This window comes from Ambystoma mexicanum, chromosome 1q (assembly GCF_040938575.1).
Source record: "Ambystoma mexicanum isolate Mex_15411 chromosome 1q, UKY_AmexF1_1, whole genome shotgun sequence".
Classification (NCBI taxonomy): domain Eukaryota; kingdom Metazoa; phylum Chordata; class Amphibia; order Caudata; family Ambystomatidae; genus Ambystoma; species Ambystoma mexicanum.
The window spans coordinates 225,313,807-225,330,160 of NC_090922.1; the positions used below are offsets into that span (position 1 = coordinate 225,313,807).

The window sequence follows — 16,354 nt, forward strand, 5'->3', positions numbered from 1 at the left end:
GCAGTTCAAGGGTGTATATTGAACAAGGAATTCTGTATGGGGGTTGGAAAAACACCTATTCTAAACCTAAATCTAGGATGGGAGCAAGCGTCAACCATTAAATGAAAAATAAGGCAGTCCTCATGGTATTGTGTCAAATGAAAGGGCCTTTACTAAGAAACCTATTTCCAAACCTTACAACTAAAACAAAAAAAGGGTGTGGGATAGTTCTCAAAAAAAGAAAAGTGTTCACATATAATATGTCAGGATGCGGTAGCCTGGGTCTGCCTTCCCCACCTTTTGTGCACGGGCAAGATGGGAGCTTTGGAACACAGCACAGTCTTGGGCTTCTCCAGCACGAGACGACAGTGAATGGCAGTTCTCAGGGCCATCAATGGCCAAGTCTTGTTTCCTTTGAAAGTCTCTTGCCTTCGGAGTCTGACATGTTCAACTAACAAAACACACAAATATTCCTTTAACAAATGAAAGTTCATTCCCAATGTTTGCTGGGTGATGGGTTCACCCCTGGGTCCCCCCTTTAATGGGCACTGACCCTTTACATATTGTATTCCTCAATTTATATGTCCATTCTTTTCTTACTTAAAGTTTGGATGAGAGCTTCACCCTGGATCTCCCTCCGTCGGCCACGGACCCCTCTTGACTGGCGGTACTCGGTGATGGAGTCACCCCTGGATCTCCCTCTGCAGGGCTTGGATCCTTCTTCTCTGGCATCTCTCCTTCGGGTTCACTCTTGCCGTCTCTTAACTTTTCTTCACTTTTCTCAATCTTGGGGTGACAACTTTCCACCCATGAATCACCCTCTTCTGGGCTCTAACCCCTCTCGATTTCCCTTCAACAGGTTTACTGTGGCCCTCGATTTGGGCGATAGTGGCTGTTAGGTAGATTTTTCAGTTTAGTGCTAAATTCTTCCCACCTTAGAGACCCCCAGTCCTTTGATGAACTTTGGGACTTTTAACTTTTACATTCTGTGTGTTTTCTGTGTTTGTTTCTTTTGTTTGTGGAGTCTAACAAACTCGATAGGCATCATCATTTACATTGTGTTACACAGCACCTTCAGTGCAGTGACACAGGGAAGTATTTCAGATTTCACAAAGGTTTAAATACCTTTTCTGGGATAAACTGTTTCCCAGAGCAGTAAAGTGAAATTGACTTTACTTACATTTGTAACTTTCTAGACCCAGCACACACTATCTTACAATAGGGTGCTGGAGGGGTTACCCAGTATCCCCTTTGTCTAGTTTCTCAAGTAACATTTTCATGTTACCCTTTCCTCAATGAATGGCTGGTGGCACTGGTTTACTTTTTACTACCATTATGGTATTTTACTGCGGGCTGCATTCTCAGCCACAGTAAAGCACCCAAGGGTGCCATTTTTGTCAAAATGGCCCAGTCTTTTTTCACCATTTCTTTGTGGAAAGGTCCTTCTTGAGATTTACTCTGCGTGCCAAACCAGGTTTGGTCCCTTTGTTCATTTTGCCTTTGGCGGGTTTCACGAGTGAAGCCCGCCTCTGGCTCCAGTAGGTCTGGCGGTGGGCAGCAAGTGAGGGAGGTACCCGAAACTCCCTGTGCTTAGTCTCCTAGGAGACGCAAATGCACTCTGTGGTGATTGGCCGGCTGACGGTCGGCAAGGACAGCCACCCTGCAGGGTGACTGACAGCTAGGCTGGAATGAATGGGAGCAAGCTGCATAAAAGGCAAGGCTTTTTGGCTTGGAAGGCAGAGTCGACCATTGGACGAAGGAATCCGAAGAGAACTTGAAGACGTCTGCTGCAACTCCTGGACCGTTGGTTTGCCTGGTAAAGCCCTGCTGCTGTGCTGAAACTCCAAATTTGTATCGACAGAGAAGCCCCTGCAAGGATGACTTCTCCCTTTGAGTTGGTGGGACCAATCAACTCCAAAATAAGCCACCTGGACATCCTCTCGGAGATGGTTGAATTGCCACATAGTTGCTGCTGGAAACCGAATAGCCATGGAGAGGAACACCAGATTGTGTGCGTTGCTTTTAAGCTGGCCAAGAGCTCCAGGAAGCAGGACTGACCAAGCCCGAGGGCCCCCCCAACCCCAAAAGAGTGGGGGACCCCAGATGCAAGGAAAGTCCATCTCGACAGTCAGGAACTGCAGTGTTGCTATTTGTGCTAGTCGCGAGGAGCTGAAACACCAAAGTGCCACTTGTTTGAAGATTGCCGGTTGCGAGCGGTGCCTGTCCCATTGCAGTTCAGGAGTCCCCAGATGTCCTCCCTCTTGTCCCCACGACTGAGGCCCAGGAACAGTGAGATCTGCAGAGCTGCACAGGAACAGAAGTCATCTGCTGTACTTTTCTTCAATCTAAAGCTTCTGTAAAGTCTGAGAGAACGTACCTCTTATTGTAGAGTTGCTTGCACCTTCTACTACTCACAAGTCCAACAGCTTGTGGCCCTACATTGATTCTTCTTTTTCTTCAAAGACTTCTAAAACATTGTGCAAAGACTTTTCTTACTTACCTACCAGAAGTGCTTCAGCTCATATAGACTTTTGCCCATTGACTTCTGCTTAGCCTGTTCCACTGAATGACTCTGCTTGGGGGATCCAAAAGTATTTTCCTGCTTAAGAATATTTGTGATCTCTTGTTTGTTCTAATAACAGTTTTCATTTGACCTATTCCTAAGAATATTCTAAATACAACAGTGATATATTAATGTCACCAGCACCCTAACTATTGAAGTCACCTGAGGGTGTAGGTGGTGTCTGTGGGCCATCCGAAAAGGGTACTTACTGATTTAGAAACTTAAGAGTGTGATTTAAAATATATTTGTGTGTTGTGGTATATTGCTCCCTTGTGAAGAAGGCTTATTCTAATTGACTGATAAATTAATAATTGTTTATTCAAGAAACCTTGTGTGTAAGTGTTTATTTGTATAATTGTCACTGTGAATCTCTGTAACTCCCCTACAGCTCACATTGACCCCTCAGGAGATAAGCCTGGCTGCTCAACACGCTACCAACCTGTGTAGTACAGACTTATACCAAAGGTTGGGTTCCTATTGCCAGGTGGTCAGGGTTTGTATTTATTTATTTGTATTTTTAAAGCGCACATCAGCCCTGGGGCTTCGTGGCGCTGTTACATGTATACATTGCTGGTTACAAGGGAAGGCTTAGTAGTTACATTGAGATTTGCATTACGTTTTAAATTTAGGGTTACATTTGTACATAGAGGGAGTATATCATTACATTGTGGTACACCATGGGATTACAAGCATATGTAAGCATATATAATGTGGGTGGCTGGATAGTCAGGGTATGGGGAGGGTTATATGAAAAGTGTGGTTGTTGTAGTGCACCCAAAGGGTACTTCATACAACCTTGCCCAACAGTGGCTCACCCCTGGGTGCCCCTCTTCTGGGTGCTGACCCCTCTTTACTTTCAATGTTCTCTGTATACACAGTTCAATGTTTGTGGGATTCACTTCCCTTTCTTTCACAGTGCTTGTAGAGCAAAGTCTTTCGATTGTATGGGGATTTTGCTCAACCCTCTGTATGACCACTTTGACCTATTTTGCTGGCCCTTCTACAGCCTTCTGGTAATTGTATCACTCAGATGGGGCTCAACCAGAGTCTCTTGAGTTAGCACCTACGTGGTGCCGGTTTTCCTCTGCAGCTGGTCTCCCCTTAACACTTTTACACTTCATTCATGGATCCTTGAATTTGGTTAAAACTTGCCACTTTAGCATTCTCTCACTCAACACAGCCCGGTTCTTATTGATTCTCCCCTCGACTCACCGGCTGTGATGAACTGCTTGGCTTTCCTGGAGTCAAGGCCGGTACCATGGGCGTGGGAGCTTCCCTCGGTCCTGCTCATTAGCCTAAGCTTGCCCTGTGTACTGTTGACATCTGTTGCAAGACACTTGTGCTATTGTTCGTGGTCTTCGGCTGTCTTCCACGAATGTTTGGCGGGCCTGGGATGAAAAGGGCACGGTCACTTCTCTCCTCGCCACCCTCTCGATTCCTGCCGCCTTTCTCCTCTTGAACTGCTGCGCCTCCGTAGATGTGCCATTGTGCTGTCTGCCGTGCTCGCCTTGCTCGTGCTGTGCTCTCTTACTCCACCCTTTATCTCTGTGGGGACAGGAAAGGGCCATCAGGTGTGTGTGATTCAGGTTAATTGCCCGACATTGCTGGACGCCGTTTTGGGACATGTCAAGTAGACATATCCCAGACAGTCAGCTGTCTTGGGAGCTGTGATTCGTAACAAGTTTACCAGATGTGAATGTATTGTTGGCTTTACCTTTGGGCAAGGAAGATTCAATGGGTGGAAGAGATGATGAGCGGGAACAGCTTATAAAAGCTTCAGAGACTTCATTTCCCTGACCATCCTCCCCGTAAAGGTACCATGTCTTCAACCGCAGCCTAATGATTAGCCCTTGTTTTGGTCTTCTGCATCACGTCTGAGGAGACCGATTCATTTTCGACCTACTGTTATTTGATTCAATTAAACTGGGTGTTATTGCTCCCTTGGCCTCTAGAGACATGCTCACTCCATCTTATATTAACCTTATTCACTGTTAATTGTCCAATACTTGGCTCTCGCATATGTTTTCATCTTAGTTAACCTAAGAGAAATGTGTCTCCCCTCATCACTTTATCCGTCTGCCTCCCTTTGTAGTAATTTCTTGAAATAGCATCTTTTATCCTAGGCCATCAAAGACTCCTCTTTGCTTGCGCACACAGCCGTTTTACAGCATCTCCTGACTCTTCATCCCCGATCTGTTTGAGGTAGTTAAAAGGATCTTCGCACGAGCCGGTGTCCGTTTTCCAATCATGGCCGTCCAAGCCACGTTAGATATTCCTCTAAAGCAAGCTTCTGTAAGTCTCATGTACCATGCATTGCTGTGTATTTACACTTCTTGATCCAAAAGTTACTTCATCTTCGTTTTACATACGTGATTACTTTCATCATTTCCTACATGTTTCTCTTGTCGCTTCAGTAACATCGGTATTCTTAAGTATTTTCATATCGTTTCAGCATATTCTCGTCTATTTTCTTCATGGCCTCACTCTGCCCCTGTCAGATGTCACTTTGTGCTCCATGATGTCCAATGGTGCATAAAGACATCCATCCACTCTCTCAATGCAAGGGTACATTCGGTATGGTTGTCCGAGTGCATATCGTCTCTCTCATACACGCGATGAGTTATAGGGACAATACAGGGGGCCCAACAAGCAACTCTTCTCCTGCTGTACCAGTATGACTGCAGCGAGGGGGTGGGAGTTTGGGGATATGAGTCCTCTACTCTACCCCGATCTTTTCAGAAGGCACTTACTCTACATCTTTTGGTAGAACTATTCAGCCCACTCCCATTCCAAGTCCTACATCTAACTGATAGGGACCTAGTAGTGCACTTGCAGATTCTTCCCTAAGGTCTTGTATCTTGTTCCACAGTCGACGGTAGGCGAGCATACCTCTTCAGTAGTTCCCTTGAGGCTGGGCAGAGTCCACTGAAGTTTCCCCAAAAATCCATTTGACACCATCCCCCTCCTTCATCACCCCCTCAGCAAAATCATTCAGGGCAGCCTCAAGTCATTATCTCTAGCCAAGTCATTCAATAGTTGAGACCAATGCATCGTCACTCCCTCCCCCTTCTCCAGAGTTTCCATGCTTTGCTGCATAGTCAATTCTGCAATCCCCCCCATCTGCACACATCCGCCCGCCATGATGCAATTGCTGGACCCCTTGGGAGAAGTCCCCATGGACATATTCTTGGATTCCGCTCCAACTTGGTCCCAAACAGATCGGTCACCCCTTGAACCACTGTATCCCCAATATTACACTATTATTCCACACTCCCAAACCATATGCCAGAACCCCACCGGGCCTCTACCACACCTAGGACAGTCATCTGACATGTCCTTATTCAAGTTGAAACTTGGCATTTCGCGACACATTCCGGACCGAGTCCAATATTTGTGCCCACTCCATTCCCGATATCTGGTACCCCAGGTCTGCCTCCCATTTCACCTTTACCTTCAATTCCCCCCAGCTGCTCCCCCTCTTAGGGCTTTGTAAATCTACGAGATCCACGCCCGCCTCCTGTTTCATCTAACAGCACCCGCAGCAATGGGCTAGCTTCCGGAATTCCCTCCCACATTTCCGTCAGCCTTCGGACCACCACTCCATATACCAAGAACAGGCCCTGCGGGAGGCCAAACTTCAAACACCATTCCTTACATGTAAGCAGCTTCCCCCCCTTCGAACAAATCTCCCACCGTGTCAAAGCCCTTTTCCCGGAGCCTCTGTATTCCTGCCCCTACTATCGCCTGACAAAGTTTTCGGTCTATTCCCCATGGAAGTTTCCCATCATATAACATCCCGGATCCTCGCTTCCTAACGCATTTCTTCCACGTCTCTCTTATTGCTTCTAACACCACCGACCTACCCTTATCCCCCACCGGGTGCCAGAGCAATTCCACCCCCTTCGATTCAGCGGTATGTCTCCTATCAGCCCTTTCAGAACTTCCCCCTCTGGGTGATCCCACTGCAGCACCGATTGCAATTGCGCTGTCACAAAATACTTTTCATAGTCTGGTAGGCCCAGTCTGCCCTAGGGTCTTCGTAATACCGCTAAAGATACCCGCCCCCTCCCCTTGTTCCGTAGCAACTCTCCCACCTTACTATCCAGCATCCTGAAGATTTTTTTCACTACACATGGTATATTAGAGAAGTAAAGCAGTCTCGGCAGGATCACCATCTTACAGAGAGCCATCCTCCCCATCAGGGAGAGAGGCAGTTCCTTCCAAAATTGGACCGAATCTCCCACCTTCGATAATGCTCTCCCCGTAATATGAAAAAACCTATCGGCCACATCATGGAATATCTGTACGCCTAGGTACTTAAATGATTCCCTCTCCCATTTTTTCCCCAGCCTTGGGAGGTCCTCCAGTGGACTATCCCGCAACCTCCCACAGAGGAAACAGTACTGATTTATCTACACCGATATGAAAGCCAGACATATACCGGAAGTTCTTCAGTAGCTCCGGCAGCTGCGGAAGACATACCCTTGGGTTCGTCACATACAGCAACATGTCATGCGCATATAATGAAACTATATGCCTGTGACCACCAACTTCGATCCCCACCTCCATCATTTCCTGTTGCAGAAATGCTGCCAAATCAAGTCTGGAGGCCGAGGCATAGTTTGTGGGGGGCCATCCGTCCCCAGACAGGCACAGACAGGGCCTCAGATGAGGGCCTGGGGTGGAGGGGCCGGCCTCCGCCTGCCAGTGCCCCAGATTGGTCAAAGTACAGTGAGGCAGGTAATGATAAAGGGGGCAGGCTAGTAGAGGGTGGCTGGCTCCTCTGCCCTAGGCAGGGGCGGTCATCTTAAATAAGGCACACCCAGCACCCACATTAATGGAAAACCTTACTTTTAAAAGCTCTGCACAATTTAGTGGCAGAACGGAAGGCCAACAGTGGAAGCGCTATGTTGGAAAGTCCATTTCCCTTAATATGGCCCAATTCAGAGCATGTTGCGCGCTTGGTGGTGATTTTTCAAATATAATGCAGATCACATTGCATTATTGCCAATCGATGTCCCTGCAGCATTACACGCCCCATTGGGATTACCTTCAGATGATTGCTGCTCCAGATGGATGTGGGAGGAGGCGGCTGCTAGGATCACGATGTTGTTCTTCCTCTAGCAATGGACAATTCAATATTGATGCAACAATCGCAGTATCACCGGCAGTGAAGCTCCGAGAGTCGACCTGAATGCCTCATTCTCCCTGTGTCGACAAGTGAGTGCTATTGCCTCCCCTGCCGCATAACCACAAAACTGATTAATTCTTCCAGACCATTCCTATCTGATGATAGCTGCTCGACAATTGCCCAAGCAATTATAGGTTCCAGATTGGACTGCCTGTGAGGCACTCTTGGCTGGCATTTCCAATGCAAACATCAATAAAATGCAGGTGATCGAAAGCAATGCGTTACGAGCTGCACTCAACATACCTGAAAGTGAACACATTTCAGCATCAAGAAAAAATGGCTCATTGGGCCAAAGCAGCTCCTCCTTACGTCCAGAAAGTTCAATCTTTCAGACCAACTAGACTGGCCTATGCACAAAGTTATCCAGCCGAACTTCAAAAGAGCAAAAGCTGGAGGCTCAAGTTTTCTAACTATTGCAGCATAACACTGGAACGCTTTGCGGCCAGCTCTGCGATCTGAGCAATCTTACTGGGTATTCAGGAGAGCACTAAACAGTTGGCTCTTTGCATAACACAAACTTGAAATAATACCCTTGATGCTTGCTCTCTCTTGATTCATTTAACACACTCTTGATGCCCTTGGGTTTGGGGTGCTTTATAAATGTGAAAATAAATAGACTATTCATTTTCTTGTGAAATGTCAACAAAAATGAATTAACAAAAAAATTATTACTTAAAAGCTGAAGTACCTGGTGTGGATGTTGCTTCCCTCGCAGCCCATGCTCACAGTGTCATACTTCAGAGTACGGGCCATCTCTGCCCCAACCTTCTTCTCAATGAGAGGCACAGACTGGCGAATGGCAAACCTTGCATTCCTCTCAAGGCACCAGGCGTCCAAGAAAGAACAGAAGTCGTCCCAGCTATAGAATTCATTCTGCTCCAACAGTTCGTCCACAGCCCCATCTGTGATCTGTGGATAAAGCCAAAGAAAAATGATTCGCCTCAGTGGTGTAGAAGAAATGAGGAGATGGACATGTTTTACCTTTAACAACAAACCTTCCTCAATGAAACCAGGACTCAAAATTGGCTCTAGCCAGTGGCTAGTGATAACTGACGTTTGGCGAGTGAGAAACACTGTGCTGTGTATATGTGTAGAGTTGAGATGGCAAGTGAACTTTGAGGGCTGGCTAGAAACTTCCAATGTTTGCCCTCCAATATATTTTTCAGAATGAAATTTAAAAATAGAGTCCTGAAACAAAATAAGACTGTCACCATATTGTCATAAAGCTTACCCCTCATCACACAAAACGCTTGCTGAATGAGCAGATTAGCACTATGCAAATAGATTGCAAAACAATCCATAGATTGTTCCTAAAAATATAATTTTGCAAAGAAAATCAGCATTACAATAACCCCATTAGAGAGCTCTGTCCATAACAAACCAGCATATATTTTACACAAAGGTAAACATTTCAAGTTGCAGGTTACTGGCCAGACCTAAAAAGTTACTCACCACCTCAATTCTACACATACACACGGAACACGGTTTCTTACTCTCCAAGAAGCAATTATCACAAGCCAATGGCTGTACACATCAACAAAACCATTAAGCATATTGACACTTGTGCGTATCAACATTAAATCTGATTGTAAACGGTTTAATTTGGTCTTGGACACTTCTATCAAGAATGTCTTAATTCAGAGTGATAAAATGAAGTGGCACTGCCAAAAGCCAGATCTTTGAAATGTTATTCCTGCTCTGTGCAACAAACAAAAAAATCCAAATATGTACACAATATATTCCACAGTTTCATCACTGGTTTGCCAAGCACATTTCTCCACGGCTTATCTAGCCATGTACACAATGTTGAAAAAAGTTGAGGAACGTTTTTTGGGGGGGTACCTGATGGTGGACCTCAGCGCCCTTATTTATACTTAAGGATAGTTCCTTTTCAGGGTCGCATGAGAGGGTAACAGAGTCTCTGGTTCCTCCACCCTGTTTAAATGAAAAATAGTATATGCAGTTACACTGACAGGTTACGCATGCGCCCACGTTCTACCAAAAAAGAAGACAGGTAACCTCTTTCTCAGTGTTTCAATGTATTTTTTTAATACGTGTTGACAGTGCCCTCTGTGATTACACGTATTTCGACGGCACTCCCGTCTTTTTCAAATCAGGGCCAAATAGTGGTTGTTTGTATGTATACCTTTAAGTCTTTGTTGTCAAGTCTCGGGTTAAATCCCAGCCTCTGTTCCTCTGCTCCATGCAGAAATGTCCTCGTACCCGCATGGGTAACCTGTCAGTGTAACTGCACATACTATGTACACAACGTTGTTTCAATGGGTAATTGATGGATCCTTACTTTGGTAACCAACTTTCCACTTTTCATATCTTAAATGTAATCACATATGGTTCCAATATCCATTGTCATGTTATAGGCTAAATATACATTTGAAACGGTCAGTCTTTGATCATACAAATATGTGACGAAGTGTCGCCTGATGGCCTCACAAAAACACAAAGCTCCCCATGACACCTCATACTAATGTAGGGGGCGTATTTGTTATATGCGAGCCCTAGTTGGGTGGGCGGAGAGCCAAATGATCCACATACGCGAAGGGGAAGAGACCACAATGGTAATGAGATTCAAGATGGGTGCAAAGTTCTGATAACCTCCCCTTGATCCTCCCCACTAAACCAAACAGTCAGACTAAGAAGGCTGGGGAATGGGGAGGTGCCAGAGACCAGTCAAGCAATGAGAACAGTTTTTTTTTAAACAAAATGGTGGCGTCCCGCAACATATATTTACTTCAATTTGCATTTTAATTTTCTGCAAAGATTATCTCAATCGACATGCTGAATATCAAAGACATTGTATACTCATGATTAGCCGAGGTATAAATACAAAAGGAAGAATCTCAAGGTTGACTTTTAGCTTATTTATTTGACTAAGGTCAAAGCACAAGAGGAAATAGGGGTTCAGTTTCCCCTAGTATTTAGTAATTTTTATGAACAACACTTGCCTTCAAGTTGGCAAACATATTGAAAATCGAACAAAACAAAAAGCAATTTTCAGACACACTTTTCAAGTTATTTGTACATGGTCCTAGAATTGCTAGTGCATGAACATAAGAGCAGGGCAATTGTTACAGCAATTATGATCACATAGGTCATGCAATGGTGAATAGTAAACCAGAATTAGGTTTTTACAAAGAGCATCCTGGTAGTTGTTTCCAAGGTGTTACGTTCTTGAGGGAGGTAACCAAGTCTTTGGCCTACGTCTAGATATTGATCAGATGGTGTGTGGGGACAGGCATATCTGAGCCAGATGGTGTGTGGTCCTGTGACGTTTTGGCGAAAAAAGCCTTCTTTAAGGGTGAAAACCCAGTCTCCCTGCTAGCAATGAGAACAGGTCAATGGACTCCCCAGCCACTGGAGAAGTTTGAAAAGGGGGAAATGACACAGGAAATGGGTACAAGCTGTGGAGACCTGAAGAGGTGAAACATAGGCAACAGCTGCACAAGCTTGAAGGAGAAATGGCCTAGAATTTGCTGTAAGAAGGAATAGGTGTGACCTTGTAGGGGCAGGACCCAGGTGAAGCCAGTGACGAGAGTCCTGGAGAGAGCGTCGTCCTTGGATTCAGAGACACTAGAGATAAATCCAGGAGCTGTGAGAACAGGAAAGCCGTGGCGGAGATCTGGAGAGCAGAGAGCGTGCCATGAGAAGAGTGCCTAACAGGAGAGTTGGTGAGATGGAAGACCTGAAGTTTGTAAAGTGCAGAAGCTGGATTCTTGGAAATGTAGTTAAAGTACTAAAGCATGGAATAAAGGCATTGTGAGAAAGCCATGAAAGCGCATTTCGGGAAATGCAGCGAAGTATCAAAACTTCCAACGGACATAGAAATACTGATCTATAAAGGTGCATTCTGGGAAACCTAGTGAAAGTGCTAAAAGACATTTCATTTGCAGGCAGGTCTATCTTGCTTTCTGGGAGACTTAATACAAAAAAAATTATCCAAAAGACATTGTAGGAGATCGGCTTGTATTTTGGAAAATGGCGTGAATTTCCCACATAATCACAGACTTTTGTGAAAGTGCTAGTGTTTCTGTGCAAGGAAGCAGGACATTGTGACGCTCCTCTAATAAAAGGGGCTCTGCTGGCACGTCAGGGTCACTGCGAAGACCTTGTGAAAGAAGCCCTTCTGTGACAAGACCACACAGACCAAGAGGAATACAAATCCACGACTAAATACTCAACACGAGAAGATGGAGTAATGAGGCTCAAGCCCCAGTATCCAAAAATCTGATGGATACAAATCTATCAATAAGATGAAGAAGAAGAAGCGCGCACGTCAGGATCAGTGCAGCAGAGCCCCAGGAAGCGGCAACTCGTGTCTGGGTCGTTGTTTGTGGGTCCCTGCCGTGTGATCACGGCCCTGATCTGCAGCCCCCGGCCTGAGTGCCCCCAGAGCAGAGGCTACCCCCAGCAGTTGCAGCACGTTCAGTGATCCGGACGCCACGCAGGGTGTCCCGTGCCCTTGTGTTGACGGCATGATCGCTGTGCCTGTGTTTAGCTGGGTGCTCCCAGCGCGTGGAGTGGCCCGCCCTGGTGACCTGCTGTGGGCCACCACAGAGATCATGAAAAGAAAAACCCTCCTGGCAAGACTATTAAAGACGTTAGTTTTGTGTGCTTCATTTTCTGGTTTGTCACAAAATGGGCACAGGCCAATGGCAAGTGAGAATAAGATCTGCACAAGTAAGAAATCGCATTTTGTGTGCGCGCATTCGCAGCTACCCATCATGCAGTAGCTCTCGTTAGTTCACTTCCTGCACTGCCGGTTCTTGCGGGGCCAGCGTTGGTGCGCGAGGACAAAATGTCTTTGTGAGGGTAGGCCTGGCAGGGGACCATCAAAATGAGCACAGAAATGCAGTCCCCGTTTGCCAAGGAGGCTCCAATAGTGGGCATGTGCGAGTGGCTGTGGTGCATGTTCGACACAAACATGCTGTGGAAGAAGCAGCAGTTATAATAGGGGTTCACCTGTTAGGGATTGTATTGACGCTACCTGAACATGGGGTTCTCAGGCCAACTGCACTCCTAGGCAGCCCATGGTACAGCAGGAAATGCCGGAGCCATTCTCAGGGTATGTCGGTACGATAAAGGCAAGGTTAAATAGCGGCTGGGGTGCAACCATTGAGGTAAAATGTTGAGGAGGCATGGAGACAGGGGAGTTGCTAGGTCTGGAAAAGACCCGGGGCTACGCTGATGTCGGAACTGTAGGGACTGGGGGCTAGCTAGTCTTTTGGCTGTAGCTCCTGAGGGCTGTGAGGGTTAAGGGAGAGCTGCTGCTGGGCTCCAACCGAGTGCACTTGTGTACCGAATTTTCGATCATGATGAAACAGGAGAAGTCCTTTATGGCCACAAAGAAGAGGCTTCACGATCTAGGTGTGAAATACACTATGCTATACCAGACTAAACTAAGAATTGAACATGGCAACACAGTATTTTTTACTATAACCGAGTAGGCTATGAGGTTTCTAGATGACCACATCCCCAGGTGAGTCTGAGCCACATGCATGTTACGGTCACCTGGTATCCACAGGGATGCCACCCAGCCATGTTACTCGCTGGTATGCTTCTCAGCTTTGCCCTGATGTGGTCTGCGGGGAAGGTTCTGCCTGAAAATACAGGAGGACTGTGTTCAAGACTGACCGACTGGGGTAAGTATCCTCCCTCCACCCCCGTATGATTTCAGTCCCACTGGCGCCCTCTCCTCACCTTGTGGTAGAATTAGGCGTGCTCTCTGTCCTGCCTTCTTTGCAGGGGCGCGTTGTCTTTCATGGGCGAGTGCGGTCCAGTTACTTCACTGACGCCGGCCCGTTTGATATTGCTCAGGTAGGTCTTATTGCTATTCTTTAGTTTTATTGCTAGCCTGCAAGCCTTTCTTTGTTTAAAATGTCATTTTTCTCCCTTAGGTATGCAGAGCTTCAGCACGGCGAACTGGCTTGTTTGAGCCCCGCTGGTAAATGATGGCGCATTAAGAGCACTATGATGCGGTAAGTAAGCGCAATGCGCAGCGCTGCGAAGTCTTGCCTTTGCTAACCTGTGTTTTCCTTCCTTGTAGGTCGCAGTGTTCTTCAGTGCGAGTGGAATGTCCGGAGTGGTGCCAGCCGAGAGGCGACCAGCCAGGTAAGCCTTTTGAGCAGTTCGTAAATTGTAAATGTCTCTACTGCTTTCTTTAATGTTGCCTCTATCTTCCTCTTTCAGGTCGTTCTGTCCGGGAGGCGTGCAGATTCGAGGAAGCTGTTCTCAGTTGCTGCAAGTGTTTAAAGATGAAGTCTGCAGGTAAGATGCTGCTGCTAATGATGTTCCTTTTGTCTTCTTGCAGGTTCTGCTTCTCCGAGGTTCGAGGGAATAGCTGGACACGGTGAGCGTCACGTTGCAAGCTGCAAAGTAACGCGAAGCGTGTTGTCTTGCTCGGGTGTGGTTTAAATAGCCCCAACAAAATAGTCCAGATAAAGTAGTCCCTAGGCTACCACACCCAAAACACTAGACCGCATAGCTTGGTTCTTAGGAACCAAGCTTTGTGGATGCCTCCATGTTGGCTGACAATACAATAAAGTAGTTCCCAAGCACATTGTTTTTCATGGTGAATGAGCCTGGCGCCATGGGCGCCAGGACTAGCCCCATGAGGGTTTTTGAAGAGGTTGCCAGGCTCTAGAGGCCAGAGTCCTGACTCCACCTGGCCAATGGGTTTGCCAGAGGGGGTTTTGGGCGAGGGTCATGACAATGCACCCGCTGCCTAGACATTCTCATCATCCGATCCTGGTGGCAGCATGGACAATGTCCGTACTGTATAAGTGCGTTTGCGTTAGCTTTGTCGTCCTCTGTAAAGACTGGAGGGGGGTATCTGTATTCCCGCTCTCTATATTGCAGAGGAGAGGCACAGAGGACCCCAGCCAAGATTCTCTATTCGGTAGCTATGGTCGAGCAATCAAGGCCTAGCTTCTCAGGAGGTGATGCAGGCTGGTTAATAAGTACAGTGTAGTCCCAAAGCCTCCACAAAGGAATGTCCACCCACTGTATTAGTTAAAACACAGTCTTTATATAATTAAGTTTCAAGGTTATCTACACAATCCCATTAACTCACTTTGTGCTCAGTAAATCTACAATGGCAAATATATACAGTTCTAAGTGGTACCACGATTATCAGATTTCATTAAAGTGCATCAACTGTACTTTGGTTAAATGTCACACAAATCACTTAATAAATGTAACCACCAATAGATATAGGAGGAAAGCAGTTGGTTAGAACAATTGGCAGAATACTGGCCCCGTTACCAAGACACAATTCTGTGTGGAGATCCCCCCCCACCTGGGCAACCTGTAAAATAAAGATGTACTACAAGCCCAGTCCATATATTGTTCAATCATTCTTATTTCCTTCTACAGTTTCTACCACCGCAATGTACCTGGAATAGCAGAGTTTGACGAGTCGTCTTCGACAGGTCCTTCTTGAGCGGCTCCCTTTAAAGCAGGAGCCACGGATCGTTGAGATCCCCTCGAAGAAAGTGAACTTGGCATTGAGGTGGCAGCTTCGGCCCCAGCAGTGCGTGTCGACGACGGAGCGAAGACATCCTGCAAGGAAGAGGTGTGCGGGGCACCTCACGGTCGATAGTTCAGAACTGCAAAGAGTTTGTGAAGAACTGTGGCCCAGCAAGGGCGTCGAGTCGTCTGGTGTCTACGGCCTTTGGGTGGCGGGAAACCCACCGGCGGATGCTCCTCGGCGTGTCGACGGCCTGGCCTTCTCCGGTGGGATAAGACGGGCGGCGGTGCAGACGAGCGTGTCCGTGAATCAAAAGTCTTAGGCAAAGGAGCGTTGCGGCTTTGGTTGTCAATGGCACGGCGGCAAGCGGTCCCTGTTTTCTGGGCAACACAGCTTCGACGGGCCTCCAGCGGTTATAGCAAACCTGCAAACCCTGGTCGACGACGGTGGAGGGAATGTCCGGAGCTCATCTACGTTCTCCTCGGTGGTCCCCATCTCCGGTCGGCAGCCTGTCGAGGGAATGACTTCCAGGGAGCTTTGGCAAAGGTTTGGGGTGCTCGATGGTCCCTTGGAGCACGGGAAGAGGGCGCCTAGCCAGGTCTTCCCTTGGATCGGTCTCGACGGCTTTCAGATTTCAGCAAAGGGAGACAGCAGTCAACCTTCTTCAGGCTCGTCTTCGAGATTCAGCTTCAGTTTCAAGGTCAGTTTCAACTCCAGCTTCTGAACGAATTCTAGCAATGAGAGGCCCCCAGATATACTAGCTGATCTCTCATTCATTCTGATGGGTCACACTCAGGCAACCAATCACTCAAAAGGGCATTCAGCAGTCAGTCAGCCAATCAGGCATACAGTACTTTCAGGCCATTCTCCTCCCTCTAAGACACTCACAACAAGGAATGTGTATTGGGACAAGTACCCAGCCATTCAACACTACACACTGCAGTCATACTAGTTTCGGGCAGGGCTGTCTCAGTCATTGTGTCCAACACCAGATACTAGACATCCACAACACAGAATGCGTATTTGTCACACACTCCATTCACCCAGGTCCCACCCACAGGGTGTACCCACAACATACAGTCACTGCGAAGGCTCCAGCCAGTCTGGCCTGGACTTCACAACAACACTATATATGGAA

At 46.9% G+C, this 16,354-nt stretch overlaps 2 protein-coding genes across 3 annotated transcripts in view; one reads left to right on the forward strand and one right to left on the reverse strand.

Annotated features, from left to right (window-relative positions):
* LOC138526876 (uncharacterized) overlaps positions 1–16,354 on the reverse strand; it is a 1,504,711-nt gene that overhangs the window by 1,242,557 nt on the left and 245,800 nt on the right. For both annotated transcript variants that reach the window (XM_069637661.1, XM_069637652.1), the window contains exon 5: positions 8,422–8,642. In XM_069637661.1, coding sequence (XP_069493762.1) covers positions 8,422–8,642 — 221 coding nt within the window. The remainder of the gene's footprint in view (positions 1–8,421; positions 8,643–16,354) is intronic.
* Positions 1–16,354, forward strand: part of LOC138526886 (uncharacterized protein ZSWIM9-like) — a 1,119,771-nt gene that overhangs the window by 413,174 nt on the left and 690,243 nt on the right. The gene's annotated exons all lie outside the window — the stretch shown is intronic.